The sequence below is a fragment of the Somniosus microcephalus genome, chromosome 8 (assembly GCF_052327205.1).
Source record: "Somniosus microcephalus isolate GS21.2 chromosome 8, FLI_Smic_1.0, whole genome shotgun sequence".
NCBI lineage: Eukaryota > Metazoa > Chordata > Chondrichthyes > Squaliformes > Somniosidae > Somniosus > Somniosus microcephalus.
Window position 1 is genome coordinate 28,479,801 of NC_140994.1, and position 13,704 is coordinate 28,493,504.

Sequence of the window (13,704 nt, forward strand, 5' to 3'; positions counted from 1 at the left end):
TGAAAATTTCACGTACTCATTGTCTTTCCATCAAAACGAGAGCTAGATTTCTGACCATTCACAATCAGTGGTTGGGAAGCTATGTTGTTCAGTAGAATGCTGTACTGTGGGCGGGGTCATCAATTTATAAGTGATCAGAGAGTCCCTCACTCTGGCAGTTTAAAGTCCACCTCAGTAGCTCCACAAGGGGGAAAAAATGGAAATAAGCACAAACCTGAGATTTGGCCAGAAGTTGTCCAGGCAAGGAGCAACTTTAAGTGTAGCAGTTCTGACAGGATCACCTGATCTTAGGAATGCCACTGGTCATAAATTAGACGGCGCGCAATGGGGGCAGAAATGTCAGGACTGACACCCTCCTATAATTTCCATACATTTTCAATCTCAGTTCTGCTAGAAGGACCAGCCCACCCGGACTAGAAATTGTGTTAGGGACAAAATGGGGTGGAAACCCACAAGAACATATTCCACCCTAAAATATGCTCCAGGAAAATGTCCATGGTACCATCATGCCCTGGACTCACTAAAAATCATGAGGACATTTCCCCCCTCCCCTCCAAACAATCCAGGATGCTCAGAAACCTGGAAACGGGAGTCATATCATTTTCAGAATGATCACATTTGGTTAACTAATTGAGCTAGTCGCACTTATTTAACCAATTCATTTTACAAGCTCAAAGCAGCCTATAGTTCAGGCATCAAATAAACAAATTTAAACAACTCCAAATTTCAAACAGCTAAAATGAAGTAAATTAAGCTCAAAATACAATAAAATAAATAAGATAAAATAAAGGAAAAGACTTAACCAAGAGGAAGAACAAAATTGACAGACAGATGCAGCAGTGTTAACATACACAACAATCATAATGTAAAGGTCAGATACAAGAAATTTTATGAGAGATTTGGAAGTACTACAAATTCAAAGTACGGTACCTCAGCAGTTTGTCCACTTCTGTCTGGTTAGCTGGCAAAAGCCCTTTCACCAAGGAGTTCAATGGTTCGTTAATCCATTCCAAGGCAATCTGGACAGATTTATTTTTTTGTTCATTATATTTATCCCCGATATCTTGGGTAGAATAGTTCGGGTCACTACAACAATTAGACATTGTAGTAAAACATATACTCTGAAATGAAGCAAATTGTGTTAGTGCACATTTAATGCAAGTAAATAAAAATGTTTTAAAGTTGACGGTTTATTCTGCAAATAATGCCCTGGATTTGGCAGTCAGCGGTGAAGGGACGGCCCTCGCTGCTAGCCTTGAAAAAAAGGCTGCCCATAAAGATTTAGCGGGCTCTAGAGTGTTGATTTCCTCTATTCCGACGTGACTTTCAATCTGGCGCCACCTATAGCGGATCTGTGGTGTCCAGCAACAGTAATGTCATCAAGCAGGCTGATCAGCCAATCAGATTGAAGAATTTTCCGACAGCAAACCAGTAAGTAAAAAGCACGGATTGTAATTTACTTTTTAATCATTTTACAGAAAGCGAAATAAAGATTGGGACATACACATGGGATTAAGGTAGAAGCTGAAATATTACAGTATAAACCAACTTAAAAAAAAATAAAAAATATTTTATTATTTTAAAAATCATGGAATTTTTAAATGTTATTCTGAGGGAATGACACTCCACATTTGTAAAATTATTTTTTTAGGGGCAGAGACATTGTTCAGCAGTAATTATGACATAGTATGCCATTAACAGCTCAGTTACACCTCATTCAACAAGGCTTAACATGTTCAATAGTTTTTACAGTGAGAATAGTGTGTAAAAAGTTGAAGTTCACATCATATCACTGATTCTGTATTGATTTCATCTGCGAAGACTGCAACAGCACACCCTGTGGAGGAGCAGGGCATCACAGGCAGCAAAATCCAGATTTCCGCATTTAACTGGGCATGTGCAGATTGCAGAGGTTGCTGCCAGTTTTACACAGTAATGACGACGAGCACTGACAGTTTCAATAAAGGAGAGAATGAAGGAACAGCGCAGACCCAATTGGAGGCAGCGGCGGAACACGATTTCCAAAAAAAAACAAGGTGTGACGTCACAGGACAGCAGGTAGGTGATTGGTTGGTGAGTATTCAGGTTTTTTTCTCTCTAAACGAAGACAGTGGTTTAAACTAGAGGGGCGATTTTGCCAGCCCTGGGGAGGCGGGTATGGAGGTGGGACTGCCGGGAAAATGGCAGAATTTGGGGGTGGGTGCCCAACCTGCCCCCAACCCGCCTCCATGCCATCTTGCCAGGAGGCATGTAGCCGTCCCGCGCCGGGTCCCATCTCCTTGGAGGCGGGGAGGGATTAAAGCCAATTAACTGCTTGTTAACAGGTAGTTAACAGGCAGAAAATAGGATTATCTTCTTTTTGCCCTCAAGTGCGAGCTTCCCGAAGGCTATGAAACCCGCCAGGTCAGCGAGGTGAGTAGAGGGTCTGCGGGGTCCAAAAGTGTGCTGTGGAGGTGAGTGATGGGTGCAAGTGTGGAGAGGTGAGTATCTGAGGCAGCACGGTGGCATAGTGGTTAGCACTGTTGCCTCACAGCGCCAGGGACCCGGGTTCAAATCCGGCCTCGGGTGACTGTCTGTGTGGAGTTTGCACATTCTCCCCGTGTTTGCGTGGGTTTCCTCCGGGTGCTCCGGTTTCCTCCCACAGTCCAAAGATGTGCAGGTTAGGTTGATTGGCTATGATAAAATTGACCCTTAAGTGCTAGGGGGATTAAATACGTGGGGTTATAGGGATAGGGTGGGATATGTGTTGGTGTAGGGATTACGGGGATCGGGTGGGCCGAAATGACCTCTATCTGCACTGTGGGGTTTCTGTGAATCTGTGAAAAAAAAAAGTGTTAAAAAAAGTGTACTTACCTTTGTTTCTTCCTGCAGGCTTCAGTCGGTGGGTATGTGGAGAGTCTCGCACTTCCACGGTAGAGATTACAGATGGCCGTTGCATTCTCCAATGCAACAACCATCTCATTTCTGCAAAACAAAAAGGTTTGATGAGGTCTTGAATTCAAGACCACATCAAACTACAGATAATGTCACTGTTTGACAGCTTCACAGAGCTGTCAAACGATTACAATACATGTCAAAAATTGACAGATGAAACGTCATACGTTGATGTTCTCTGCAACCGGCTTTCCCTTAATTGGCCTGCTAAGCCCATCAAGGGAAAATAGCGTGGGTTGGCCAGAAGTTGATGGCGGCGGGACTGAAACCCGACAATTGGGAGTCCCGCCTCCAAAAGCTCCCCATTGGCAAAATCACCCCCTTGGAGTGGAAAACATAGATTTACAAAAGGTAAATCATGCTTGACTAATCTACTGGAATTTTTTGAGTATGTAACTGGTAGAATAGATAAGGGAGAACCAGTGGATGTGGTGTATTTGGACTTTCAGAAGGCTATCGATAAGATCCCGCATAAGAGATTGGCGTGCAAAGTTAAAGCACATGGGATTGGGGGTAAGGTACTGACTTGGATAGAGAACTGGTTGGCAGACAGGAAGCAAAGAGTTGGAATAAACGGGTCTTTTTCCAAATGGCAGGCAGTGACTAGTGGGGTACCGCAGGGATCGGTCCTTGGACCCCAGCTATTCACAATATATATTAATGATCTAGACGAGGGAACTAGATGTAATATCTCCAAGTTTGCAGACGACACAAAGCTGGGTGGGCGTGTGTGCTGTGAGGAGGATGCCGAGAAACTCCAGGATGATTTGGACAGGTTGGGTGATTGGGCAAAAGCACGGCAGATGCAATATAACGTGGATAAATGTGAGAGGATGAGAGTACAGGAGCAACGATGTCTTGCTGCAGTTGTACAGGGCCTTGGTGAGACCACACCTTGAGTATTGTGTGCAGTTCTGGTCGCCTTATCTGAGGAAGGATGTTCTTGCCATGGAGAGACTGCAGCGAAGATTCACCAGACTGATACCTGGGATGGCAGGAATGACGTATGAGGAGAGATTGGGTCGATTAGGCTTATATTTGCGAGAGTTTAGAAGAATGAGAGGGGATCTCATTGAAACTTATAAAATTCTAACAGGACTAGACAGACTAGATGCAGGAAGGATGTTCCCGATGGCGGGGGAATCCAGAACCAGAGGTCACAGTCTAAGGATAAGGGGTAAGCCATTTAGGACTGAGATGAGGAGGAATTTCTTCACCCAGAGAGTGATGAACCTGTGGAATTCTCTGCCACAGAGGGCGGTGGAGGCCAGTTCATTAAATATATTCAAGAAGGAGTTGGATATATTTCTTGAGGCTAAAGGGATCAAGGGATATGGGGAGAAAGCAGGGACTGGGTACTGAATTTGGATGATCAGCCATGATCTCATTGAATGGCGGAGCAGGCTTGAGGGGCCGAATGGCCTACTCCTGCTCCTATCTTCTATGTTTCTATGTTTCTATGTTTGTCCTGAACAATCAAAACAGCCAGTTACTAGGATTGCTGAACTCAGATCATTTGAAACAAGGAGGTTTGTTTAAGAAAACGGTGGTAGATAGAAACAAATGATTATAATGGACACAACAAAGAAAGGAGGTATACGTTTTCACAAAAACACAGTGATATCTTTGGAAATAGGTGAGGAGGTAGCTTTCAATAACTACAGGGCTAAATCGTCAGCAAAAGGTAGTTAGTACAGGAACGCCCTACCAGTAACAGTAATGGAAGGTGAATCCTATAAAGGCTTTTAAAAGTGAAATGGATAAATACTGGAAAAAGTAAAATGTAAAAGTGTATGGGTTATGAGGTATGGGGCTAAGTGGAGAGTCACTGCAGGCAATGTGAACGACATAGCCTCCCTCTGTGTTGTAATATTCTATGATTCACTGGCTAGTGGTCAAAAACGTGGCCAAATCCCGAAGTTGCGGTCAGTTTCAAAGGCGAAATGACGGTGAACGCTGCCAGTTCGCTGTCATCCCAACCACAAATTCTGGGCCACTATCTCCTTATGTGGCTCGGTGTCAAATTTTGTTTGATAATGCTCCCGTGAAGCACCTTGGGACGTTTTACTACGTTAAAGGTGCTCGGTAAATGCAAGTTGTGGTTGTTTTGTCAAATTCTATGATTCCGTAATTCTAACCCCCAGTGAACTATTCACAGCATAAAACTTGCCAAATTTGAACACTCATTTCTTATTAGTTCCACTCCACCGCTACTGTATTCCTATTAAATTGCAATAAATTACAAGGGTGAAAGTTGAAAACAGTTAATATTACAAAAGGATTCAAATTATACATGCTGTTTTGATTCATGCTTTCTCTCACTACCTTTACTTTGTGTTCACAGCAAAAACCCAATTTCTATAAGCAGACCGGGTCTTCACAAACCGAAACCTGCATCCTTATATAAGACTGAATAGGGTAGTAGTGTGCTGCAGGACTAATAATAATTGTTTAATTATAGTATAATATAGCCAATCCTGCTCTCCTGTCTCCTCTGAAAGATAGTAAGCACCATACGCTCAGACTAGTACATTCAACCCGATAGATTGATTTACAAGTGAGACAATTACACAGAACTGGAAAAACACACAAAAATATTGATGGTTCAAATACTTAGAAAATAATAGCCTAGAATTTGCTATCAAAATAATGGTGAGGCTAATGGCGCTCACCGTTATTTACGCACAAATGGTACAGCAACTTCAGATAAGGGGCAGATTCACAGTTAAATGCGGATATCCAGATGTTGCTGTCCGAGTTGCACCACTCTGTCATTAGCTTTGTGAAAATGGCATCTTGCTGTCTGTCTCACCATTGAAATGCATTGAATGGCGTGAAGTTGCTATATTTGCGTGGCAGATACAAACTAAATTCACCACAGAAAGTTAAGTCTTGTCATTTCAAGTGCAAGTACCCTTTTAATGATGCGATAATTGTTAATTACTGCCAATCAACCTCTGGCACTGAAAATTAATGATTACGCGTGGAGTCTCATTTCTTCAGGTATTAATTGATGTTGGAGATTATAAAAATGCCAAATTAAAATTTAAAAAAAAAACTTTTCCTTTGTCACTTTTCTCTGTTAATCTAATCTTTCTTTCCTTTTCTTTACTTCTTTCTGTACCTGATTTGACATTGAATTCACCCTCTCTAATTTACACTTCCTTCTCAGTCCTTGCGCTGTTGATTTCCCAATCCTTCAATCTGATTGGTTAATGAGATACACTGTTCTGTTCACTCAGGCCCCGGAGGGCAGTTTCCCTCGCTGCACCATTATCAGTTTGCAGTTTCAGCAACTTGCCACGCAAAAAATTAAAAACCTAAACGTGAAAGGGCAAGTCTAATTAATGGTCGACTCCGTTAGATGCCCTGCTACAGCAAATTATGGCTCAACAACAATTCAGCCAGGTCACAAGGGTTAAGCAAGTTCTTCAGAACATATTTCACACCAGCAGATAATCTGTATGACTTTGGAGGAAATAGTGTTTTGTAAACTACCCAAAGTGATTCTTGAACGTGGATGAGACAATACTCCTGCCCACAGAATCCAGTTGTCAATTTAGATCCTAGTGAAACTGAACTGACGATTATAGGAAAACCTTACAGCTAGAACAAAGCCTTCCTTATCTACTTAATTACAGTACCAGATTAGTCATTCTGGTCTGTTTTCCCTTGGATAATGTATCTCCAGTTTCCATTTTGATGTTTAGTAAGAAAAGACAGCCTCCATCCTAAATAATTATTTCCAAAACATGTCAGCTGTAATTTCTTTCTCAAGATCTTCAGGTGTACAAATGAAAAGGTTTAAAGTACCTATCTTATTATTGCTGTTGACAATAAGCGTCCTTGAAAAGGATTGAAGAAAGCCTGAATCCTGAATTGTGGAATTATTTTCACGTGCTTAGTTTATATATCATTTTGTAAGTGTAGTTCTAAATCAGCAACGTTTCAAATTGATTGAAAATAAATTTCTATACATTCCCTGTATAACAGCAATGCTAACTATTTTGTGGTCACAATCGATGCGCTGAATTTTGCCGGCGCTCAGAGGGCTGGTTTGGAGGCAGGTCCGTTGTCAAAATCAGTAAGATTGACAGCGGGCCAGTATCCTGTTCTGAACCTGCCTCCTTGTGGGATTCCCTAGTGCCAGCTCTGCCTGCGCTCTGCAGACCCGGCACTAAGCCGTGGATCAGGCAATTCTGATAGTTAGCAGGGTAGTTAAAGCAATTGAATCAACATTTTACCACGTCCAAATCATTTTCCCAAGTTTTCCTCGAGGTTCCTGTCGCTCGGGGATCAGGTCAGGTAAGTATGTCGGGTTCTGAACAACTCTCCATTTCTTTCATTAGGTCACAGCTGCAAAGGTGGTAGAAAAGCTACCATTTTGCAGCTGGTCACTATCCAATAACAGAAGCTTCAGCCTTCAGTACTTCATGACTCCATAAACATTTGGAGGGAGTCATGGGAGAGCCTGGGTGCAACCGTGCACCTTTGTGCAGTGTTTGCAGCACCTCAGCAGAACTGTCAAAATCAATTTGGACATGGCCCCTTTAAGGAAACCGCTGAAGACGAGTCATCAAATGACACCATCAGACCCAGTTCCTATTAATTGACCGGGATCCTCGCAGGGCAGGCTTAACAAGCCCCATCGTCGGAATATCTTGTTGGAGGCCGGGATCGACACAGATGTGGGATCCCCACACGCCACCGACGTCGCCCGCCCCAGACCCGCCGAGTTTGGAAAAATCCAGCCCTATGTCTCTATTGTAGTTGGAAAAAGTAAATTTCTGTTAAAAAAAAGAAAATTTCAAAGGTAGGTACAATGCACGGCAATCATTTTTGATTATTTTTTTGTAATTGTCACGTTTACAGTGCTCCTTAGCTGTGCCCTAAATTCACCTACTTTATGACAGGCTTCTCTAAGAGCCTTTCTGAGACAGAGATGTCAACAGGCAAGTGATATACTGCAGTAGCCAAGGGGAATCTGGAAAAGCACTCCACATTTTGCTAAGTGCTCATCAATTCTAGAGCCAGTGGCATTGACATGAAATTGATTAATAATTATTCCATTACTTGCATTGATTTTTGCTGGTATATTGCACATATGTTCTACCCAATCACACTAAATATTACATTTTTTTTTTAAAGTAGCACATGACTGTTGGTGAAAAAGCATTCCCTACCCCTAGGTCTTCCTTTACTGTACGGATGGCATAGAGAGTGCCTGCGGTAGCCTGCAACATTGAGGAAACATAGACATAGAAACATAGAAGATAGGAGCAGGAGTAGGCCATTCGACCCTTCGAGCCTGCTCCGCCATTCAATGAGATCATGGCTGATCATCCAAATTCAGTACCCTGTCCCTGCCTTCTCCTCATATCCCTTGATCCCTTTAGCCTTAAGAAATATATCCAACTCCTTCTTGAATATATTTAATGAACTGGCCTCCACCGCCCTCTGTGGCAGAGAATTCCACAGGTTCAGCACGCTCTGGGTGAAATTCCTCCTCATTTCAGTCCTAAATGGCTTACCCCTTATCCTTAGACTATGACCCCTGGTTCTGGACTCCCCGGCCATCGGAAATATCCTTCCTGCATCTAGTCTGTCCATGCCTGACAGAATTTTATAGGTTTCGATGAGATCCCCTCTCAATCTTCTAAACTCCAGTGAGTGTAAGCCCAATCGACACAATCTCTCCTCATACGTCATTCCTGCCATCCCAGGTATCAGCCTGGTGAATCTTCGCTGCACTCCTTCTATGACAAGTACGTCCTTCCTCAGATAAGGCGACCAAAACTGCACACAATACTCACGGTGCGGTCTCACCAAGGCCCTGTACAACTGTAGCAAGACAGCCTTGTTCCTGTACTCAAACCCTCTCGCTACGAAGGCCAGCATACCATTTGTCTTCTTAACCGCCTGCTGCACCTGCATGCTTACCTTCAGCGACTGCTGCACAAGAACACCCAGGTCTCTTTGCACTTCCCCTTCTCCCAATCTATTGCCATTCAAATAATAATCTGCCTTCCTGTTTTTGCCACCAAAGTGGATAACCTCAAATTTATCCACATTATTATAGTGCATTTGCCATGTTTCTGCCCAATCACCCAACCTGTCCAAATCGTACTGCAGTTTCACGACATCCTCCTCACAGCATACCCTCCCACCCAGCTTTGTGTCGTCTGCAAATCTGGAGATATTACCAATTTCTTCGTCCAGATCATTAATATATATATTGTGAACAGCTGGGGTCCTAGGACCGATCCTTGCGGTACCCCACTAGTCACTGCCTGCCACTCGGAAAACGACCCGTTTATTCCAACTCTTTGCTTTCTGTCCGCCAACCAGTTCTCTATCCAAGTCAATACCTTGCCCCCAATCCCATGTGCCTTAATTTTGCACGCTAATCTCTTATGCGGGACCTTATCGAAAGCCTTCTGAAAGTCCAAATACACCACATCCACTGGTTCTCCCTTATCTATTTTACCAGTTACATCCTCAAAAAATTCCAGTAATTAGTCAAGCATGATTTACCTTTTGTAAATCCATGTTGACTTTGTCCGATCCTGTCACTGCTTTCCAAGTGCTCTGCTATTACATCTTTTATAATGGATTCTAGCATTTTCCCCACTACCAATGTCAGGCTTACCGGTCTATAATTCCCCACTTTTTCTCTACCACCTTTTTTGAATAGTGCGGTAACATTAGCTACCCTCCAATCCATGGGTACTGTTCCAGATTCCATCGAATGCTGGAAGATGATCAGCAAAGCATCAACAATTTCTAGGGCCACTTCCTTAAGTACCCTAGGATGTAGATTATCAGGCCCTGGGGATTTATCAGCCTTCAATCCCTTCAATTTCCCTAACACCATTTCCCCACAAATACTGATTTCTTTCAGTTCCTGCCTTTCATCAGGCCCTATGTTCCCCGACATCTCTGGGAGGTTATTTGTGTCCTCCTTTGTGAAGACAGAACCTAAATATGTATTTAATTGGTCAGCCATTTCTTTGTTCCCCATTATAAATTCCCCTGATTCTGACTGCAAGGGACCTACGCTTGACTTCACCAATCTTTTTCTCTTCACATATCTATAAAAGCTTTTACACTCAGTTTTTATGTTCCCTGCAAGCTTACTCTCATATTCTATTTTCCCTTTCTTAATTAATCCCTTTGTCCTCCTTTGTTGAATCCTAAACTGCTCCCAATCCTCAGGTTTACTGCTTTTTCTGGCCAATTTATATGTCCTCTCCTTGGATCTTATGCTATCCCTAATTTCCCTTGTTAGCCACGGTTGAGTCACCTTTTTTGTTTTATTTTTATGCTAAACTGGGATGAACAAATTCTGTAGTTCATCCATTCGGTCTTTGAATGTTTGCCATTGACTATCCACCGTCAACCTTTTGAGTGACATTCCCCAATCAATCCTACCCAATTCGCCCCTCAGACCATCGTAGTTTCCTTTATTTAAATTGAGGACCCTAGTCTTTGAGTCAACTACTTCATTATCTATCTTAATGAAGAATTCGATCATATTATGATCGCTCCGACCCAAGGGGCCTCGTACAACAAGATTGCTAATTAATCCTCTCTCGTTACATAATACCCAGTCTAAGATGGCCTGATCTTTGGTTGGTTCCTCGACATATTGGTCCAGGAAACCATCCCGTAAACACTCCAGGAATTCCTCCTCCACAGTATTGTTACTAATTTGGTTAGCCCAATCTATATGTAGATTAAAGTCACCCATGATGACTGCTGTGCCCTTATTGCACGCTTCTTTAATTTCCCTTTTAATGCCATCCCCAACCTCCGCCTTACTGTTTGGAGGTCTATATACCACTCCCACTAACGTTTTCTGCCCCTTAGTATTTCTCAATTCTATCCACAGATTCCACATCATCAGAGCTAATATCCTTCCTTACAATTGTGTTAATCCCTTCTTTAACTAGTAATGCTACCCCACCTCCCTTTCCTTTTTGCCTATCTTTCCTGAATATCGAATACCCCTGGATGTTGAGTTCCCAGTCTTGGCCATCCTTGAGCCACGTTTCCGTAATCCCAACCAAATCATATTCGTTTACCTCTATTTGTGCAGCCAATTCATCCACCTTATTACGAATGCTCCTCGCATTAAGGCACAAAGGCCTAGAAATTCAGTGGGCTTTGCGCCCAGTTACCGCCCAAATAGGGTTTCTGCGCCAGTGTAAGAGGGTGCGCTGATATTCAGCGCTGCGGTAATGGCGGCGGTAGCCGGTAGCGCTGCGCCGACACCGATGACGTCATCGGTGTGCGCAGTGCCCCGGTTCCGCCCCGCTTCCGGCCCAAACCCCATATTTAGTTGCGGCTGCCTCTTCTGCAGCGGCCGCGAACAGCGATTGAAAAACGGGGCCGTACTGCTGCGCTACTGGGGCGCTTTAAGGTGGAGGTGCGGCCAGCCGCTTTTTCGGCGGCCGCCTGCCCGCACCTCCTTCCCCGGCCTCCTCCAACCACCCCCCCGCGGCATTGCCGGCTGCTTTGCGCGAGCCCGGCACTTCTCCGTGGTGCCGGGCTCATTTGCCGGCACAATCCAGCGGCGATCTCGCTGTTGCAGGCACCTCCCCCTTAAGAGAAGGAGGAGGCCTGCAGTACCGCAGCCTGCCGCTCCGCAGCGGGTGGCGCAGCGGGGCCTACAGCGCAGAAATTCAGTTTCAGCGCCCCAAGCGGGGGCGGGCACACCCTGGAATAGCGCCCGGTTCTGACTTGGGGCGCAAAAGCCGAATATCTGACGGGTGCACCTGGCTCCGCGCGCAGCGCTAACTTTTGGGCGTTAGCCTGCTGGCGGGCCTTAACTGAATTTCTAGGCCAAAGCCTTCAGGCTTGTTTTTTTAACGCTCTTAGATCTATTAGAATTATTATTTACTGTGGCCACATTTGATTAAATCCGTTGATTTCTCTGACTGCCACTTTTGTTTTTCTCCTTCCTATCTTTTGCTTTTATCCTTGTTTCCCTTTCCTCTGTCTGCCTGCTCAGGTTCCCAACCCCCCTGCCATTTTAGTTTAAACCCTCCCCCAGAGCACTAGCAAACACTCCCCCTAGGACATCGGTTCCAGCCCTGCCCAGGTGCAAACCGTCCGGTTTGAACTGGTCCCACCTCCCCCAGAACCGGTTCCAATGTCCCAGGAACTTGAATCCCTCCCCCTTGCACCATTCCTCTAGCCACGTATTCATCTGAAATATCCTTCTATTTCTACTCTGACTAGCACGTGGCACTGGTAGCAATCCTGAGATTACTACCTTTGAGGTCCTATTTTTTAATTTACCTCCTAACTCCCTGTATTCTGCTTTTAGGACCTCATCCCGCTTTTTACCTATATCGTTGGTGCCTATATGCAACACGACAACTGGCTGTTCACCCTCTCCTTCCCAGATGTTCTGCAGCCGCTCTGAGACATCCTTAACCCTTGCACCAGGGAGGCAACACACCATCCTGGAGTCTTGTTTACGGCCGCAGAAACGCCTATCTATTCCCCTTACAATAGAATCCCCTATTACTACAGCTCTACCCCTCTTTTTTCTCCCGTGCTGTGCAGCAGAGCCACCCCTGGTGCCAGGAAGTTGGCTGCTGTTGCTTTCCTCTGATAAGCCATCCCCCCCAACAGCACTCAAAGTGGTGTATCTGTTTGAGAGGGGGATGTCCACAGGGGACCCCTGCATTACCTGCCTGCGCCTAGTACAGGAACACTGAAAACAGGTGAGAGAGATGGGAGCGGAAAGAAAATCTACACAATTCAATCCTCATCAGGCACGTGAGAGGATTGACTTTTAATGCCATGAAAAAAGAACCGAGAGGAAAAGCAAGTAAGGAAATTTAATTTTTAAAGGAAAAAAAGTCAAAACTGAGTTAATTTTTTTAATAAGTCCCCAATATGGTTCCTGCTTATTGAGTTTGATATTTTTCAGTTAAGTGTGTTGCTTTTTAGATCTTTTACAAGATGGTTTCTTGTTTTATTTTCTCAAGATGGTATCTTGTTTGTATATTTTTTGGCTCAGTTTGCTTTTACAATTCAAAGTTAATTCACTTAAAAGGGATGCTGCTTTTTACATTTTTCCCCTTGACAATTTTTCTTCAAGATTGTTAGTTTGATCATTCAAATATGCTTCTTCTTGTTAAAGGTTATAGCTAAACCTAGCATGCATTGCTTAACTATTGCAACTTTCCATAGCCTATGGTAACTTTTAGCACAATAATTGAGATATCTGGGTACTTGGGAGCAGCACTTTCAGATATATTTGCATAACATAAGAAAATTCATCCAAAGCGAGAAAAGATATTCAGCCCCATCCTGGACTCCCCCCACCCCACACCACCTGTTGATCTACTTTAGGGAACACCAGTTTGTTTCCCTGACCTCCCCTGAAAAAATGAAACAACCTTATTAAATATCTATATAACTCCCAACCCCACTTCTGAAGAGATCCAATTCCATTTTAAAGGTGCCAATTTTTCCCAAATCAACTATCTTCTCAGAGTGTGTGTTCACATATCCTGTGGAGGGAGGGATAATTGTTTTTTCTGATTTCTAACCTTGCTTAGGGCTTGTATTTTGAACTTGTGTCCTGTAGTCCTATGCTCATTACATAAGAACATAAGAATTAGGAGCAGGAATAGGCCATACGGCCCTTGGAGCCTGCTCCACCATTCAATAAGATCATGGCTGATTTTTGACCTCAACTCCACTTTCCCGATATCCTTTGATTCCCCATGAGTCTCATTGTCCAGGATAATA

At 43.8% G+C, this 13,704-nt stretch overlaps 1 protein-coding gene across 1 annotated transcript in view; it reads right to left on the reverse strand.

Moving 5' to 3' along the window:
- eno4 (enolase 4) overlaps window positions 1-13,704 on the reverse strand; it is a 77,158-nt gene that overhangs the window by 38,778 nt on the left and 24,676 nt on the right. The window contains exon 3 of the mRNA XM_085994408.1: window positions 931-1,121. Coding sequence (XP_085850534.1) covers window positions 931-1,121 — 191 coding nt within the window. The remainder of the gene's footprint in view (window positions 1-930; window positions 1,122-13,704) is intronic.